General features: G+C 54.7%; 1 protein-coding gene and 1 non-coding gene across 2 annotated transcripts in view; both read right to left on the reverse strand.

Moving 5' to 3' along the window:
* SYT12 (synaptotagmin 12) overlaps window positions 1-18,698 on the reverse strand; it is a 30,225-nt gene that overhangs the window by 660 nt on the left and 10,867 nt on the right. The window contains exons 6-15 of the mRNA XM_024749383.1: window positions 18,535-18,621; window positions 18,198-18,421; window positions 15,328-15,386; window positions 12,988-13,044; window positions 11,462-11,605; window positions 8,087-8,280; window positions 5,596-5,988; window positions 2,750-2,965; window positions 1,943-2,063; window positions 952-1,085 (exon numbers count right to left, since the gene is read on the reverse strand). Coding sequence (XP_024605151.1) covers window positions 952-1,085; window positions 1,943-2,063; window positions 2,750-2,965; window positions 5,596-5,988; window positions 8,087-8,280; window positions 11,462-11,605; window positions 12,988-13,044; window positions 15,328-15,386; window positions 18,198-18,421; window positions 18,535-18,621 — 1,629 coding nt within the window. The remainder of the gene's footprint in view (window positions 1-951; window positions 1,086-1,942; window positions 2,064-2,749; window positions 2,966-5,595; window positions 5,989-8,086; window positions 8,281-11,461; window positions 11,606-12,987; window positions 13,045-15,327; window positions 15,387-18,197; window positions 18,422-18,534; window positions 18,622-18,698) is intronic.
* Window positions 13,228-13,300, reverse strand: TRNAG-UCC (transfer RNA glycine (anticodon UCC)). The gene has a single exon. It is a non-coding gene; the product is annotated as a tRNA-Gly (tRNA).

Below are 18,698 nucleotides of genomic sequence, written 5' to 3' on the forward strand. Positions count from 1 at the left end.
CCCCCCCTGCCCCCTCCCCCCTCCCCCTCCCCTCCCCCCACCTCCGGTCCCAGGAGGTGTCTCGCCCTAGGAGGCTGCAGAGTAGGAGTAGTGGCACTAGAACACCCAGGGAAGCAGGGGGCAGATGGGTGGCCTGTCCCGTGAGGGTGGCAAGGCAGGACCAACCAGGGATGCTGAGATGTTTTTTTGGATTCCGAACACCCAGAGTGCGGCAGAGTTCTGGGCTTTCAAATTCAGGCCGGCTATCCCAAGAGGGGAGATTAGGGGGTTTCTGTACAGCCCCAGGGCCAAGGGGCAAGTTTTGGCTCAAGGCACAAAAGGACTTTCTCACGTGGTCAGGAATGCCCAAGGATGGAAGGAGGGAGTGAGGGAAGGTGGTGAGCTCCCCATCTTCTGAGGCATGCAAGCTGGGCCACTTCTGTCGCCCAGGGCACATCCTCTGCAGTCCTCCCACCCTTGGCCTGTGATATCTGTGCTGGGAGGGGGTCTCCCTGGGGCACATCGCCTGCTGAAGGCCAGTGGGGTTCTGGGGAGCTCCACAGGGCCTCTGTAGGCAGGACCTCGGGAGATTTAGGGCCAGAGCTCTGGGCGTTGAGTCAGTCCTGGCTCATCCCTAGTCCTTTGCAGCTTCCTCCACCGGGAACTGTCTTCCCACAGATCTCAGCTTAGCTACCCCCACCTGCAGAGGCCTCCCCTGACTGCCAAGGTCTGGCACGCTCTTAGTGGATGGGAATTGTCTGGAGACTTCCCTGCCTGTCCCTTGTGAGCGCCAAGGAAGCAATTCCCATGTCCCCAGCACCCACCAGAGGGCTGGTACCTAGTAGGTGCTCAATACACGCTTCTCGACTAGAAAGGTGATGCCTTAAGGCAAACCATCACCCCCTGCAGGAGCTCTGAGGAGATAGACTGGAGGGGATAGAGGGGCCCACCCCCTGCGCCATCCCCCCTCACCTGGAGCACGATGGCTGGCACTGAGAAGATCATGGCTTCATTGAACACTGGGTTAGGGTCGTCCCTCTTCACAGCCGTCTTCTTTTTGCTCATCTTCCTCCCATCCTGCAGCAGGTACACCTTGACGAAGGGGTCTGTGGGCGGGGAGGGGGGTGGGGGTGAGAGCCAGTGCGACACTCACTTGGCATAGACCTGCCCGGTCACAGCGGCTCACCGGCCACTCTCTCCTGCAGTCCTGCCATCAGTCCTTTATTGCGTTCCCATTTTACAGATGAGAAAACTGAGGCTCACGCACGAGTCAGGAGAAGAGCTGGGCTTTGGACTCTGGCAGCCGGCCCACCAGCCCGCACGAGTGCTCCCCTCACGTGAGGCTCTGGGGAACTCAGCAGACCCACCAGTTTTCATTCTATAAATGGCCCAAACGCAGATGTCAGCCCCGAGTCACCCGGCGCCTGCTTAGTGGAGCCTGACTCAAGGACATGCAGCTCTGGAATCACGAGGTGCTGCCTGCTCGTCACTTACCACCCACTGGGTGTCCTTGCTGCACCTGCCTGGACCCGGGTCCCCCAGGCTCCCAGTCAGCCTCCTGCAGCCCTCAGTCTCGGGGCTGAGGCTCCTGCAGACATGACGCATCAGGTCCTGCCTGGCACCCACACCATCTCGGTGGCCCTGGTCCCCGTTTGGGATCTGGGATGCGGTCCAGCCTCCGGGAAACGCCCACCTTGTTTTCATACCAGTGCCCCAGCCTCCTGCTCTCAGACTCCCATCCCTCCCCCACAGGGGCTCCCTGCCAGCCTCTGTGGTTCCCATGTTTCCCCAGCTAGATTAATCTTCCCACTGTGCATGGCTCCTGAGCCCAGCCAAAGCCAGGGGTGGGGGGCCTGGCACTGTGCCCTACACCTGCTGATGCCTCCAGGTGCCCAGGGCTTAGCAGCTGGGCCATGGCTCCCACCTGCCCCACGGAGGAGCCAGGCAGCCAGGAGGGCCTTACCCGCTGTGGTCTTGTCGTTGGTCCAGATGAGATTCTTGGCTTTCACCACGACCACTGTAAGACGCTCGGCCGTTGGGAGGTAGCTGAGGGACAGCAGGATCTCGCCCACAGCGTCGGCGGCCTGGAGGACAGGCGAGTGACTCAGAGGGCTTCTGCCCCTGGACTTGAGGGGCCCAGGGAAAGGCAGAAGCTTCCTTCTCCACTGAGAAGCTGCTGCTCTTGGGAGCCCTTACACCAGGGCACGAGGCTGGTGGGATTGAGAAAGGGACCCCTCTCCCGCTCCACAGCGCCATCCCTGCCTTGTACCGGGTACGGGTCCTGCCTTGGAAGGAAGGCCAGAGGTTGCCTGTCAAATGCAGCAACAAAATGCAGTTATGTTCCCTCATTCCAGACCACAGAAAACATTCTCCGGTAGTAGCACTTACAGGTCCAGGTGGACTGGAATTAGTAGATCATTTGCTTAAATAACAGCGATGCTGCCTAAGCACTGCTACATTTACGACGGTAAACTGCAGCTTGGCCTCTGTCTGAAATAACTCAGCTGAGGGCCAGAGGAGTACTTCCCTAACAGAAGCTCTACAGGAGTAGAGCTTCTAAAGGTTTGGTGGTAGGAGCAGTAGAAGGGCTGTAAACAGTGGTCAGGGTGCCTTTCATTTGCATGCAGTAAACTGAGTTTCCTTGAGTGTGGCTCAGCTCTTTCTCTAATCTAAAGATGCTGGTGTTCAGGCTGTTGCGAGGACAGTGGATCCCTCCTCTGAAGTGTACATATGGCGCTGTCCTCAGGCACAGGCAGGAGGGAGGGCTTACCTTGTTCTGGTCCTGTAGGTAGAGCCAGCCGCCGAAGGGCTGCAGCGGGAGGTCAAGCACAGAAAGCTTCAGCTCCACCACCCCTGTGCTCACATTCCGCTCATCTTCATCGATGCCAAACACGGAAAACCGCAGGCTCTTCTCCTCCAGGGCTGCAGGGTCCAGGGGGATGGAGAACTTCTCGTCGAAGAAGATGGAGTAGGAGTTCCTCTGGATCTGCAGAGAGAAAGAGCAGTGGAAGGAGGTCCAAAGCTGGGGAGGAGGTGGCAGCCGGATGCCTGCGAGGCCACGGCAGGGAGTGAGCACTGGATGGGGTGTCTGGAGACCTGGGCTAGCGTCTTGGCTCAGCTGTCCCCCCACTGCAATGCCAATCCTTCCTTTGGTGGCTCAGCCCTGATGATATAAAAGCCCCCTGTCCTCTTCTCAGTGGTGGCCAATCTAGTGGCCTGGCATTCGAAGCTTCCACAAGCTGACCCCAACTAATTCCCATCCTCAGTGCCCATGGGTCCACAGAACCCTTGCAATGTGCTGGCTGAGCTGGCCATCTTTCTTGCACGCGTTCAAGTCCAGCCCTGGGCCAGGCATGCAGTGAGTAGGGATATAGCTGTCTGTGAAGTTGAGAGTCACTGATGTCCCATCCCGCATGGGGCCTGGCCTAGGACTCTCTGAACGTTATGGGGTGGATGGACCGATGGAATGACGAGGCAAGGCTGGGCAGACTCTGTTTCTAAGCCTAGTCCTGCCTGGTGGGCGCCACTGGCCTCTTCCCAGGAAGCCGTGGGTGGGCCCTCTGGGAAGGTGCACTTGTGGGCACTGATCCCCCTTCCGTGGGGGGCTGCTTTGGTCACTGCCTGGCGATATTTTAAGAGAGGAGATCTCATCCCTGGCACCTCGCCTGATGCCGGGGGGCTGCCCAACCTGGGGGCAGCCACCCACTCACTGGCATTGGCTGGGCTGTGATGCTAAGAAGCCTGCCTTCTTGGGGATAAATCTGTCGGTACCTCCAGATGCCCTGAGCTGCACTCTTCGGTCACTGTCTGGGCTGGAAAAGTCTCTTCTTACCTTGCGCCCTGGGAGCTACATCCCCTACCCAATCATCTGCTTGAGAGCCAAGGGCGACCCTTCCTTCCTGGGATAAAGCCCACCTCCTGATCCTGACCCTGACATTCAGGCTTTTCACGATCTTTGGCCCTAAATTCCTTCCTCTGGCCAAATTAGCCCCTTGACTGTCCCCTGCCCATAGGAGCGCAGGCCCCCTGACGATCCATTCTCTGTACGTTGTACTTTATGAGCACATGGAGACCCCTGGGGTGGAGTCCTGGATCTCCTGCTCACTTGCTGGGGTTGTCGTGGGCAAAGCACTTTCCTGAGCCTCAGTTTCGTCATCTATAAGATGCCCTCAATCCATCCCCCATCACTGGGGCTAATGAGAGGGTCGCAGATGCGTTGGGCTCTGCGTACCAGGTTCTCAGCATACATCAGGCCGTGGTGGCTGCTGTCAACGTGCTGCCTCAAGGGATGTGTCCAGAACCGCCCAGGTCCTCCAGGCAGCTGAGGCCGCGGGCAGCGTGGATCTGGGCTCAACGGGAACACTTCATGGTCCTGACGGACGACAGTCCATTGAGCGCTTACCAAGGACTGGGCTAAGGATTTTGCATTTCCTGAAGCGCTCTGATGCCCACTTGACAGATGGGAAAACTGAGTCACAGAGTGCTTAAGTGACTCACCCAAAGTCACACTTCTAGGAAGTAGGGAACCAGGATTTGAACCCAGGCAATCAGGCTCCAGGGTCCTGCACCTAACCACCCACTGGGCTGCCTCTCTGAAGCTGGCCTCCCCTTCTCGGCCCTACGTACGCCCTGGTGGTTGGTTCTAGACCCACCTAGAGTGAGGGGGGCAGGGTGCGGCAAGAGAGGAATGACAGTCTCCACCTCTGAGGGGCAGCCAATGTCAGCACAGGAAACAGGACTGGACACGGGTGGGTCTCTGAGGAGCCAGAGCCACTTGACCGCAGGATCCTCCTGCCCTGGTCACAGCCCGTGCTGGGCTGACCTCGACCGCTGGTGCTGGGCAGCAGGGTGTCTCACGTAGACCCCTCTCTCTCTCAGCAAGGGGGGCGGAGCACGGAGGGGTATCCTGGGGGTGTGCTGGGTCCCTCTCCTTGCCCCTCCCGGCTTATTCTGCACCCTCCCCCCTGCTTTCGGCCCCAGGGGCTGACCTCCATGGGCTGCACCAACAGGCTCCCTAGGCCTCTGGCTTCCGGTGGGGTCAGCCAGTAGGGGTCACTGGAGGGAAACCAGAGGTCGGAGGGAGGTCGGGTGCTTATTCCTCCAGGTCCTTCTCGTGCTGCGAGCAGACGGCGCCTCTTGGCCAAAGGGCACAGCGCCTATCAAGGTGGCCCTCTGCATACACTGGTCTTTAGGCAACCTCGCGTTCCCCTCATCCCCTCAGGCCAGGGTACCACGCCATCCCTGAGGTCGCCCCCCCCCCACAGCATTATAACAGTCCTGTTATTAAGCTGTCCCCAAATTAGCCAACATGAGCTTGTCATCCCTTCCCTGCCAGGTCCCCAAGTTGACACAATTGACAGATGGACAATTACCACACACTGGATTCATGTGGCAGGACTGCTGAGGACTGCACACAATGGGAGTCTGCAGGTGGAGGCCCCAGACTCCCAGTTCTGTCCTCCCTATAGCCAGCACCTTCTGCTCCGGGATCAGCATCCAAATCTGCTCTCTAGCGCCATCCTCAGATTCTGCCTGGCCCTGCACCCCTGCCTGCCTGGGCAAGGCTCCTGAGAGCCCCGGGCACACGGCTGCCCCGCCCTCCCAGCCCCCACTTACCCGGGAAATGCCCACGATCTGCTCATCCGGCAGCAGGCTGACACGCATGAAGCAGGACTCGAAGCTGGCTTCCTCCCGCTCCAGGAGGTCCTTGCCCTGCAGCACAGCCACGTGGAGGATGTGGGAGGCGGCATCGTAGTCCATGCTCACCTCCACCTGGCCCAGCGTGAAGTCCTGCCCGAAGGTGTTGCTCACGGAGGAGATGGAGTTCAGGGAGTCGGCCGACTGGGATTTTCGGAGGGTCCCGTAGGGGGCCAGGTCCAGCTCACGGCCCATCAGCTCCAGGGGTCCCAGCTCGCTGATGCTCTCAAAGGTGTCCTCAATGCTGAGGCTGCCTTTGCGACTGGGTGGCCCCCTAGCGCTAGCCTGCTGGGCATTCCAGGCAGGCACTCTCTGGGGGTGAGAAAAAGGGACATGGGAGCATCGAAAGGGCAATAGGCATGGTCTTGAAGAGACAGCAAAGAGATACGGTAAGCCCTGTTCATGCAAGGCACCTCCAAGTTCCCCTTTCGCAAAAACAGGGCATGCCTTAGTTAGGAAGGTCCTTCTTTATTGTTATTTCATGTCAGTTTTCTCTCCCTAACCAGGAAGTAAGAGAGCTTTTTCTCAAAATGTTTATTTATATGGACTGAGTTTCATACATAAAGATGTTCACTGCAGTGATGTTTATAAAAAGGAAAAATAGTTAGCAATCTAAGTGTCCAGCAGAAGGGGAACGGGTAAGAAAACTAGAGTACAGATACTCAATACATGACAGAGCAGCCTCAAAGGAAGTTTACAAAAATGTCTACCACATGAGGAAGATTTCAAGTTGGATAACACTAATATTCAAATTTTTCTTTTCTGTCAATTGACCTTGGGATTTGAGAAAACAAAAACCTTTGTACTGTAAGCATCTCCCATGTTGGTACATAATCTTCATTACCATAATTTTTAATGGTCCCCTTAATTTGCCATTGAGTGGATCGCCATAGTTTATTTTACTATTCCCCTACAGTTGGACGTTTATATTGTTTTTAATTTTTCACAAATATAAACAATGCAGCATTGAATAGCTTTCCTTTTTTTTTTTGGCCGTGCTGTGCGGCACGCAGGATCCTAGCTCCCTAACTAGGGAACGAACCCGTGCCCCCTGCAGTGGAAGTGCAGAGTCTTAACCACTGGACCTCCAGGTAAGCCCCTTGAATAGCTTTCTTAAAATCTTGACTTAGAGGACATAGTCCTTTTCTTTTTTTTAAATCTATTTTATTTATTTTTTATTTTTGGCTGTGTTGGGTCTTCGTTGCTGTGCACAGGCTTTCTCTAGTTGCTGCGAGTGGGGGTTACTCTTTGTTGCGGTGTGTGGGCTTCTCATCGCGGTGGCTTCTCTTGTGGAGCACGGGCTTTAGGCATGTGACTTCAGTCGTTGTGGCACATGGGCTCAGTAGTTGTGGCTCTCGGGCTCTAGAGCACAGGCAGTAGTTGTGGCGCACGGGCTTAGTTGTTCCGCGGCACTTGGGATCTTCCCAGACTGGGGATCGAACCCGTGTCCCCTGCATTGGCAGGCGGATTCTTAACCACTGTGCCACCGGGGAAGTCCTGAGGACATAGTCCTTTTGAAAGCTTTTGATACATGTTTCCAAAATGCTCTTTGGAAAAGTTGTTCCAATTTACAGTCCCTCCAACTGAGCGTGAGATAATTCCTTCCAAAACCCCAAATGAGTGAGCATGTGGGACCTTTATCTGGTAACAGATTCTGGCTGTGCTCTCTGGAACTCTACATGATGTTAGAAAAATTCTCTGCCAGTGTTAAGTGATGAAGCATTTAGCAATATATAGAGAGCCCTAAAAATGTTTATACTCCCTGATACAGCAGTTTCACATCTGGGCATTCATTCAAAGTACGTAATCCCAAATGAAGACAAAGTTTTACGTGTAAACCATTTACTGCATTATTTATAGTGGCATTTAGTAAACCATGGCACATACATAAAAAGGAATCTTAGGCAGCCATTAAAATAATGTTTACAATCAACAATATGAGAAAGTGCTTCCGTTTTACGTGAGATGAAAAGGGTAGGGTATAAAATTCTCTGTAGAGATGACACCCATTGTGTAAAAACTATGCATGGAAAAAATACCGGGGGGGAGGGGCCTAGATTTAAAATATTGGAAAGAAATAAATCAAAATGTTAATAGTTTGAAGACAATTCACAGTTGCTTGCCTCTGGGTGGTGACATTTGGGGAGGTTTTTCTTCTTATTTTTGTTTTCCTGTAATTTTCACAGGATGGTGTTTTAAATTGAAAGCATTCATTCATTCGCCAAGTATTCATGGATTACCTAGCACTGGGCTATGCTGGAATGTGGAGGAGGACAAGGGTCCCTGTTGGCAGGAGGAAATTAACCAGGAGGGAGTGAGCGGGGGAGGGAGTGGGGGCCAGTCCTGAGAGTGGACGGTTGGGGCATGGGGTGTGCAGTCCAGTGGGCACCCATGAGAACAGAAGCCTCACCTTCTGCCGGGCCTCTGCGTAGCTCTCACCATACTTCTGCTGAAGGTACCTGTAGTCGTAGTTTGGGAACGGGGAGGGGCTGGGGAAGCTCCCCGACGTCCAGAGCTTCCACAGGCTCACAGCTGCAATTCCCAGCAGTGCCAGGGCCCCGGCAGCATAGACACCCACTTCCCAGTCAGGGGGGCTCTTGATGACTGCAAGGCAAGAGCAGAGCAGTCTCTCGTTAATGGGCACTAGGACCCCTCAGTTGTTACACATTCCCACCCAGTGAGCCTGTAGTTCAGCACTGATTTGCTTATTCATTGAAAAAGTATCTATTGAGTGTCTACTATGTCAGGTTCTGTGCTGGGTGCTGGGGATCCAGTGTTGAACAAGCTATACACCCTCCGATATCTGCTTTTAGCTCCTTTCCACAAAAACATACATTACTATCAGGAGTGACACTTGGGTAGAGCAGATGAAGAGCTGTGAACAATGGTTAAATATTCCTTAGGCTTTAAACAGGTAGGGTTTTTTTTTTAATTAATTAATTTTATTTTTGGCTGCACTGGGTCTTTGTTGCTGTACAGGGGCTTTTCTCTAGTTGAGGTGAGCAGGGGCTACTCTTCGTTGCAGTGCACAGGCTTCTCATTGTGGTGGCTTCTCCTGTTGCAGAGCATGGGCTCTAGGCACACGGGCTCAGTAGTTGTGGCTCATGGGCTTAGTTGCTCTGCGGCACGTGGGATCTGCCCGGACTAGGGTTCGAACTCATGTCCCTTGCTTTGACAGGCGGATTCTTAACCACTGTGCCACCAAGAAAGCCCCAGATGGGGTTTTTCTTGCCTCTTTGAGTTCTCTCTACCTTCAGAGGACTTCTGCTTCCAGATAATCAATGCAGCCTGTTGGGATCTGAGGAAAGTGGAAGGGAACTTGGGGGAGAAAAAGAAATGACCCCCTTTTTGCCTCAGACCTCATCTAAAACAATCCAATGTCCATCAATTGATGAACGGGAAAATAAAATGTAGTACATCCATACAATGGAATATTATTCAGCAATGAAAAGGAATGAAATGATACACATTATAACGTGGATGAACCTTGAAAACATCAAGCTAAGTGAAAGAAGCCAGTGCCCCAAGACCATATGTTGTATGATTCTATTTCTATGAAATGCCCAAAAGAGGCAAATCTATACAGACAGAAAGTAGATTAGTGATTGTCAGGGGCTGCCAGGGGTTGGGGGGAGTAGGGGGAAATGTGGAGTATGGGGTTTATTTTTGGGGTGATGAATATATTCTAAAAGTTGATTGTGCTGATGGTTGCGTAATATACTGAAGCCCACTGAACTGTACACTTTAAGTGAGTGAACTTATGGCGCGTGAGTTTTATCTTGATAAAGCTGTTACCAAAAAGCAAACAAACAAAAAACTCAGCCAGAAGTGAGAGGTGGCTGTAGGCTGGGCAGGGCTTGGGGACAAATCCAGATGCTCAAATGCGTTCTGTCCGTGGATGCTTTAACAACCTCACTTATCTGAGCCTCACTGTCCCCAAACGGTAATTAACTACCCCCTCAACTGTGTTGGGTAAGTCCTCACCTAGCACGGAGCTTGGCCCATGGCAGAACCATAAATGGTAAGTCACTCTTCTGCGAAACCTGGCTCTGCATTCCCAAAAGAAGCCAATGAGACACAGTAGGATTCGTTTTGCCGAAGATCGCACTGTTGGCAAATATAATTCTCTAAACCATTCTCAGTGTTGCCTCTATACTCGATTCAAATGGGGAAACTGAGACACACAAGAACTTGCCCAAGGTCACAGAGCCAAGAAGGGGTGGCCCTGGGATCCCAACACTGGCGGCCAGATTCCAGAGCAAGCAGGGGTAAAAACCACTGCCCCACCCGGCCTCCACCCAGCACGGTTCCCTAGCAGCAGGGCGGAGAGATGTGGGGAGGGTGTTTCAGGGTGGAGATTTCTCATCACACAGCCACTGAGCACCTACTATGTGTGAGCGCCCTGCGGAGCGGGTCAGCCCCAGGCCGAGTCCCTGTCCTTAATAAGTGGCTCACAGTCTAGTGGGTGGGGTGGGCAGATAAATAGACAAAAGAGTGATGGGGGTCGTGATGAGAACAGCTTCCCAAAGAGGGATGCCTAAGCTGGGATATGCAAGAGTAGCAAGAAGTGTGCCGGCCAAGGCGCCAGGCACCAGGAGTTTACGGAAGGAAGAGGAGGGTGTGCAAAGCTCAGAGCGTTCAGAGTACCCAGTGAGAGAGAGGGAAGGGGGCATTTGGGGATGGAGGGGCCACTGCCACTGCTCCCCAAAGCCTGCGTAGGGAGGAATCATCCAGCAATGGGAGGCCCCAGCCGGGCCCTGCTCTGCTGAGCCCAGCCAGCTCCAGCCAGAATCTACCATACTTGCTCACCCCAGAGAAGGGCAGGGCCCAGGCTTCAGCCCTGGCATTTACACAGCACTTAGCACCCTACGAGTTCCCTACCTCCACTTTCTAGAGGAGAACTGAGGCGGATAGCAGTTAAAGAACACATCTGTTGGGTTGGCCCAAAAGTTCGTTCGGGTCTTTGGGCCCAGCACCCACACACACACACACCCGAACGAACTTTTTGGCCACCCCAATATTTATGGGCTCAAGGCCACAGGGGTGAGAAATGGAGAGCGTCGTGCAGGTGCTTTGGCTCCCTGAGGCCACCTCACCTCCCTGGCTCCAGTCTCCTCATCCAGAAAGAGGAGATGACACCAAAAACATCCCCATCCAGTGGTTCTACCCCAAAGGAATTGATTCTAAGGGAAAAAATCCCAACAAGTTTTATGTCTGGAGTGAGTCATCGAGTCTGTATTTATAACAGCAGAAATCTGGAAGCAGCCTGAAGGTCCGAGCAAGGGTGCCGGTGGTGCTGCCTCAGGAGGGGCTGTCACTGGGCTTTGAGAATGGCAGTTGAGGCCATCAGGATGTCACCGTGGCAATGCAGAGAATCGTTTCAGGCATTGTTAAGAGGAAAAAAAAAAAACAGAAAACAACCCCCAACATGGTATAAGCACACGATTTTGATGTAAAACTCACGCAGCGTGTGGGCAAGGGCTGGGCGGGGCCAGGGGGGATGGGAGGAGCCAGAGATGCGGATGGAGGGATGGCGAGCAAACCTGTTTACTCCTGACTTCTGTTGCGAGAATGTAAATTGTGGTATAAATAAAACCACAACAAAGAGCTACCGGGGGCCCAGGGCCAAGACCTGGCCAGGCTCTCAGGAAGTCCTGGGAGTCTGGCGAATAGGGGATGGGATGGGAACGTACCTGGTGCCTGGAGAGTGAAGTGCATGTGTGTGGGGGGCGGGGTGGGGGGTGGGGCTCCCACCTAGACACACACAAAGCCCCAGCCAGCTCACAGGGGCTTGGGTGCTGCCAGGGGGCGGGCCAGGGCCCGGGCACAGCGTCTACATAGGCGATGGGCACAGCAAAGTGGCAAAGCAGCACCAGGCTCCCCTGAGAGTGAGGATCCGGGGGCTGAGGGCCTGAAGCCAGCACCCTGGCTGGCATAAAAGGGGGGCAGGACCAGGGACACGAAAGGAAAAACCCCAGCAAGCTGACATGAAATGATGACAGTTAATGCTCATTTATTTACTCATTTTGTTGCGTACCAGCCTCTGGAAGGTATGAGAAGAATTCCCCAGGGAAGTGAGATCTGAGCTGAGACCAGAAATGAGGAAGGAGGAATCTTAGTAATAATTGTTCCCTTACTATTTTCCATTCGCCAGGCTCTGTCCCAAACACTTCATGTATACTAACCCACTGAGTCCTCAGAACCACCCTGTGAGGAAGGTTCTATTATTATCCCCATTTTACAGACGATGAAGCTGAGAGATAGAGGAGCTATTCGCTGCCAGACAATCTGGCTCCAGATCTGTGCTCAAAATCTCCACACCAGTCTCAAGGCCTTAGCCAGGCAGAGGCAGTTCCCAAGGGAAGGGAACAGTATGTGAAAAGGCCCGGAGGTCGGAGAGAGCTGTGTTCAAACTGTTGGGCACTTCACACATGTTAGCTCATTGAATCGTCCCAGCAGTCCCTGAGGCAGGCCGCATTGCCCCCATTTTACAGATGAGTAAGTGGAGGCTCAGAGAGGTTTCATCACTTACTGATGGCCACGCCAGGGCCTGGACCAAGACCTGTGAACCTGCAGGTGAAAACTGAAAATTCCTGGCTGGGAGTTGGGAAAGGCGGTTCCCCCTTGTATGTCCTTCAGCTCAGCCCTGGGCTGGCTGGGGTCTGAGCTAGGGGAGGAGCTGGAGTGATGGGGAGCACCGGCCTGGGAGTCAGGGGACCTGGGCCCATGTCCTGACCCTGTTACTTACTTAGTCACTGTCCCTTTCCTTTGCTGAGCCTGCCTTCTCCCACCTGTAAATGGGGAGGGGAACGTAAGGAGAAAAGATGGCGAGGGTACTTCAGTTCTGACACCATCCATCGTCAGCTGGAGTGTGTCTGGTGTCTTGAGGCTGGTCCCAAGCTCAGTGCCTGCAGGGGCACACACGAGGAGAAGGTGGGAGCTGCCATCCCTGGACTGGGCGACCTCTGAGTTTAATGTCCTGTGGATCTAACATCGACCTTCCTGGGTTTCCTCGCCTTTGGCTCCAGGAATGGCCCCAGGGGAATGGATTCCGCATGACAGGCTCGATCTTAGGGAGTAGCAGCACATGGGCCTCCTGGGCGATCCCCTCAAGTCCTTCCACCGGAGCAGAAAGACGAAGAGACCTCAGACTGGCCCCAACCCGGCGTCCCCAAGGCTGTGTGATCTTGGGCAACTCACTGACAGTCCTTACCAGTAAAACAGGGCCGTGACTGGTGTCCCACTGACATCCCCCACCCCAGGCCCGGTGGGAGGGTCCCGTGAGATGGCACGTTTGCCGCGGGAACTCACCGCTCAGGTGGTATTCTGCCACGTCCACGGCCATGACGCCCACCGCAGGGGCTGAGACTGGAAGGGAGAGGAGAGTCAATGGAGGGGGCTTCAGAGGGTCATCAACCCCACCCCCAGCTATGGCCCAGGTGCCCATCATCCAGCTCACACTCAGGTGGAGGGGGCCTGGGCAAAAGTAGTGTTCTTTTTATTCTTTCATTTTTATTTTTTGGCTGTGCTGCGTGGCATGCAGGATCTTAGTTACCTGACCAAGGATCGAACCTGGGCCCTCCGCAGTGGAAGTGCGGAGTCCTAACCACTGGACCGTCAGGAAAGTCCCAGTCCCTAAAATAGCATTTTAAAAAAATGGTGTTTAAAGCTCTTTTCAAGCACTCTGAGACCTCATTTCAGGGTTGCCAAACACAAAAACACAAGACACCCTGTGAAACGTGAATTTTGGATTCGTTTTTAGTAGAAGTATGTCCAAATATCGCACGGGACATGCTTATACTGAAATATTATCCACTGTTTATCTGAAGCTCAAAAGTTGCTGGCATCCCGTATTTGTACTTGCTATATCTGGCAACCCTGCTTCACTTCCATCCTACCAACAACAGGCTGACCAGCAGCAACTCTGTTACTCCTTAGAGTGGCCCCTGAGGGTGTTCCCTAAGGCTGACTTCAAATGCTTTTGTTTAAATTGGACCCGAAATGCTGCATTTCTACAATATTCTATTATCAGTTCTTTCTCTGCTTGGGATGGTTTCCTCCCCACCCTCCGCTCCCAAGTTTTATGAACCACTGAAGGTTTGAGAGGTTTGAAGGTTTAAGTTGTTCTAGAAAGGTCTAGAAGCTCATACAAGCCATCACCTGCCCAGGCAACTGCTTACAGGTTTATTATTTTTGTTGCTAAGAAGTAAACTGGCTCCCAGACATGTTCTAAATGGGGTGCGGGGTTGAAAAAGGGAGGCTAGGATGAGCTGTATGGATCTCAGCTCAAGGGACACGGAGGACAGGACGGCCCCCACGCTAACCTCTGCGCTCCCTCGCGGTTCAGAGAGGTGGTTATAAACAGGTAAGATGGGGTACACGGGGCGGTGGTGGGGGAGACTGGCAGAGTGTCCGTCCACCCAAGGGCAACTGCTTTTCTGTTCCCGCGGGAACGCCAATCCAGCCTGGCTGGATCTTCTGAAAAGCCAGATACCGGTATTTTTTAACATGCAGTTTCTTGATTTTTAAATGTTGCAACCAACTCACAAAAAATGTAAACACTACTGGGTAGAGAGGAAAAGGGTCCTGGATGGTGGCTAGCCTGTTTGCAACTCCTCGAAGGATTGTGTGGGCTCCCTTTGGGACTGGGGTCAAATCAGGGGGTGAGCATTTTCTAGAATCCTGGGGTTCTCCCCAGTTTGTAGCTCTGGAGTCAAGAAGCTGGGGTGCCTTGATCCAGACAGGGTTATCCGGCACATGTGGGAGTGCCGTAGGTCCCAGGACAGGAGGCCCCGAGAAGCAGGGCGGAACAGGGCCCTGGGGCAAAGCCCTGCCAGGTGCACAGACAGCTCCTTGCTCCCAGCTCCCCTGAGGATGCCCCAACTCCCACAGTGAGATGTGGGTTGTCATGGTGATGGGAGGGAGGCGGTAACCTGGACTGGCTTCACCCATGCCAATTCAAGTGGAAGCTCATTGCTGGGACCTGCTGAGATCATAAGTACCTTGCTAAGCAGCCCTTACCAAGCCCTAAGCACTTTGCATGTATATTACCTCATATATGACCTACCTCTAACAGCCCCTTGAGGTAGGTGCTATCACTATCTCTGGTTTGTGGAAGACAGTCATGAGGCAAGGAGGTAAAGTCATTTGCCCCAGGCTACACAGCTAAGAAACTGTTCAACCCAGCACACGTAGCACTGTGTACAAGCCCAAGGTGGCCCTACTTCGTGGCAGAAGGGAGGCTGGATACACCAAAACACACATGTTAACATGAACACACATGTCCCAGTCTGCCTCTGCCTTGCTGGGAATCTGATCATGCCATCAGCTTTCTTTCCTGTTTCTCTAGCACAGGCTGACTTCCTGCACGGGGACAGCCCATGCCAGCAGCACACTAGAGTGGGTGGGCTGGGTACACCCCTGCGGCAAGTTCCTGTGGCTGGGGACAGAACCCCATACCTGCTGTATCAGACCTCTGGCTGTCGAGGGGCCCCCATGTATCAGACCTCTGGCTGTCGAGGGGCCCCCATCTCGCCAAGGCTGGTCCAGCTCAGACCCCAGACTCCCACACTGCCTACCTTTCCCCCTCCCCTCATCACAACACCCTGGGAGCTGTGCTTTCAGTGAAGGTGTGAATGACTCTAGGCTCACCGAGGCCAGAAGGTCCCGCAGATGTGCCCTGGGAACGGGAGAAGCCAAAGCACATCTGCCTGAGAGGAGGGAAGAGAGAACTTGGGGGAGATGTCGAGGTTCCTGGGATGGGGCGGCAGCCTGAGCACAGCTCTGAACCCCAGATCTGCCCCCTCTGTAAAATGGGGCTTAAGATGGCCTTATCAGGGTGTCAGGAGGGAGGAATGAGAAGTGCAGTGGGGCTTTTTGGCAAATCTTAGCTGCTGTGCTTCCTCGCCTGGCAATGGTCCGAAAGGCCCCTGAACCCCTACTTTGAGCAGTGGAATTGTGTGGGCAGCACTGCCAGCCTGCAGATGTGTTATATTTGTCTTAAAGTGAGTTACCAACATTTAAAAATTGGGAAATTTCCCATTAAAAAATGGATTTCTTAAAAAAAAAAAAAAAAGGATAGGTTTCCAGCTTCCTGTTAAAAGTAAGATTTGGGAACAGTGGGTCTGTATACCCTGCCACCCCCACCCCCCACCCCCAACAGCCAGAGCTGGAGCTGAGTAGGCTCTGTCCCTCAGACGGGGCATCTGCTCTTCCGGTCTGGCACCTGCTACCCTTCCATTCACTTCCAGAACCTGCTGGCCCCTGGAAGCATCTCTATTCATGAGCCTGGTAAGCAGGCTTTTGGATGAGCTAGGGGAGGTTCAGAAAGGTTAAGTGACTTGCCCAAAGCCACACAGCCAGCAGTGGTAGAGCTGGGCCTGCCACCCCATCCAGCACCTCTTCTATTAGTAGCCACAGCCCCTGTGCAAAGGACTTCATGTACGTCTTCCCCATGGCCTCGCCCAAGACCCCTAGGGGGCAAATCCTGTTATTATCCCCACTCCACAGAGCAGGAAAGTGAGGCTCAGGGAAGGGCAGTGAATTTGCCCAGGGTCACCCAGCCAGTAAGCGGAGAGCTGAGACCGAGCCAGATCTGGCTCTGCAGCAAGCGCTCTTCTTAGTGGCTTTACTTTCTATCCCTGAGACCCCCTGACTCCATCTCACCCAGTACTGACAACCTCAGCAGACTCCCACTGGCAGCCTGGAGGTTTGCCAGGCAGAGGGGTTGCAGCTTCAGCTTGGAACAGGACGCTGACAAGGCACATCCGAGGCCAGGGCAGCCTCCGACCAGAGCTTCCCTGCATTTCTGACACACAGGAAATGGGGCACCGCAGGGGTGGGTCAGAGCTGCCCCAAACCTTCATCTGAGCCCCTTCCTGGCACCCTTCCTCACTCCATCTATTCATTCTGGCCCCAAATCCCCAAACCCTAAATTGTATGGTGCTTGCTCACTGAAAACAGCTCTGGGTTCAAATGCTGGCTTAACCATACCTACCCGGCAATACGTACGTATTGCTGTAAGAATTAGACATAATTCATGCTAAATGCCTAGCGCAGTGCCTGGCTCGTAGTGTGAACACGATATAGACCTGATGACTGAGTGGATAAATGGATCCCCCTCTTACAGATTAGGAAGGCGGGGATGGAGTCACTCGGCATATGAGTAGCAATACTGGGACTGACTCCCGGGTACAATGCATCTGGGCCTGGGCTCTTGGCCACCATGCCACCTCCTGACCAGGCCTTTCGGGGGTGGAGATGGGTGGGAGGAACTGCCACGGGCCTTACTGGAATCTGACCACAGTCGAGGCCTCCTCCTGGGCTTATCAAGAAATGGCTTTCTAGGAATTTGGTGCTTCCGCGGCAGAGAGGGTCCCCACGTCTCTGCTCCCCCTCACCCCATTTCCTTGCTTAGTGTCCCCATGTCACATCTCTGGCTAGCAAGCTTTTGGCTCCCCCTACCCTCACCCTGAGGCCAGCAGGCAATGGGAAGGATCAGGGGGTGGTACAGGGGAGCCCTCGACCTTCCAGGCTGGGAGCCTCTTTAGGAGCGTTAGCTTTGAGATCCTTTTCAAGTGCTCCCACTTCCTGGAATAACCACATCCTGCTACCATCCCCCCAGAAGCCCACAAAAACCACAGTACAGACTGGCGAGGACGGTGGTAGCTGGCATTAACTGGGCACCTACTACGTGCTGAGCACTGTACCAAGGACTCGCCAGGTGTTATTTTGGCCAGTCCTCCCTGCTGCCCTCTGAGGGGGCTGATACTCTTCCCATTGTACTGGTAAGAAAACTGAGGTGCAGGAAAACACTTGTCCATAGTCACCAGAGCTGACAAGAGGCAGAGTCCAAGGTTGAACCCCAGGCTGGGAGCCCCCTCTCTCCCAAGCTGTTTGGAAAGGCTTCAGATTTCAGGGTGGGGAGGCCAGGGGCTTGGGTCTTGACCCTTCTCCAGACTGGCTGTGTTAATTTGGGTGAGTCTCCTGCCCTCTCTGAGCCTGTTTCTCCATTTCTAGTAGGATGCATAAGTTCCTGCCACTCTCCAAACCTGTCACCCACCCCCTGGCTCAGGAAAGAGGCTAACATTCCAGGGTGCAGGTTTCCCAGGCTCTTTGTGGGGGAGGGTGGCCTCACTGGCTGAGGAGGGGGCACCCAGTCCCTCTGCCTCCCATGAAAGAGGGGTCACTAGGAGGGCGTGCTCAGGGCTCCTCCACCCACAGGCCTGGCTCCAGGTCCCCATGTTTGGACCCAGTTCCCCCTTCTTCAGCCCAAATCTACAGCCCCAAGGCCCTGAGATGGGCAAGCTTCCTCTCCCAAAGAGCAGTGGCATCAAAGGTTGGCTGGGAGACCCTGGAAAGCTCCCCACCCGTGCTGGTGACACCAGACAGAGGCTGAGGATCCTCTTGGGCTCCCAGGGCTTCCTGGCAATGGGGTGCGACGTGGGGCATTTCCTGAAAACCCAGCACCCATGCCGCGGTAACCCCCAGGATACATGGGGACCGGAGTGTGGGGGGCTGACCCGGGAGCCGGGAAGAGGGTGTGAGGCGGCGCCGGGAAAGCGGGGACAATCAGGGCGCTGTGTGTGTGAGGGGCGTGCGTGCAGCGCGGGCGCCGGGGAGGCGTGTAAATGGCCGGGTGAGCCGCGTGTGTGCACACGCGGGGCGGGCGTGCGGGGCACGATGCGATGCGCAGTGCATGGAGTGGCAGGGCCGGGGAAGGGCGCCCGGCGTGCGCTGTGCCGGGCTTGCGTGTGCAAGCGCGGCGCGGGTGTGCAGACGAGAGGGGAGCTTGGAGGCCGGGGGTCCCCGGCGCTGGGAGGGGCACTGCGTGCATCTGCGCGAAGGGCGCGTACTCACCCCGGCTCCGCGGAGGGGCCGCCGCTCCAGCTCCGGCTCCGGTTTGCGCTTCGGCTCCGGCTTGGGCTCCGGCTCCCGGCCGGCCTCCTGCAGCGCGCACGCACCGGCGCCAAGCCCGGCCGTAGCCGGCGGAGCCAAGCCTGCAGTGTCTCCCCGCGCCCGCC

Source organism: Neophocaena asiaeorientalis, unplaced genomic scaffold (assembly GCF_003031525.2).
Source record: "Neophocaena asiaeorientalis asiaeorientalis breed wild unplaced genomic scaffold, Neophocaena_asiaeorientalis_V1.1 scaffold43, whole genome shotgun sequence".
NCBI classification, from domain to species: Eukaryota; Metazoa; Chordata; class Mammalia; order Artiodactyla; family Phocoenidae; genus Neophocaena; species Neophocaena asiaeorientalis.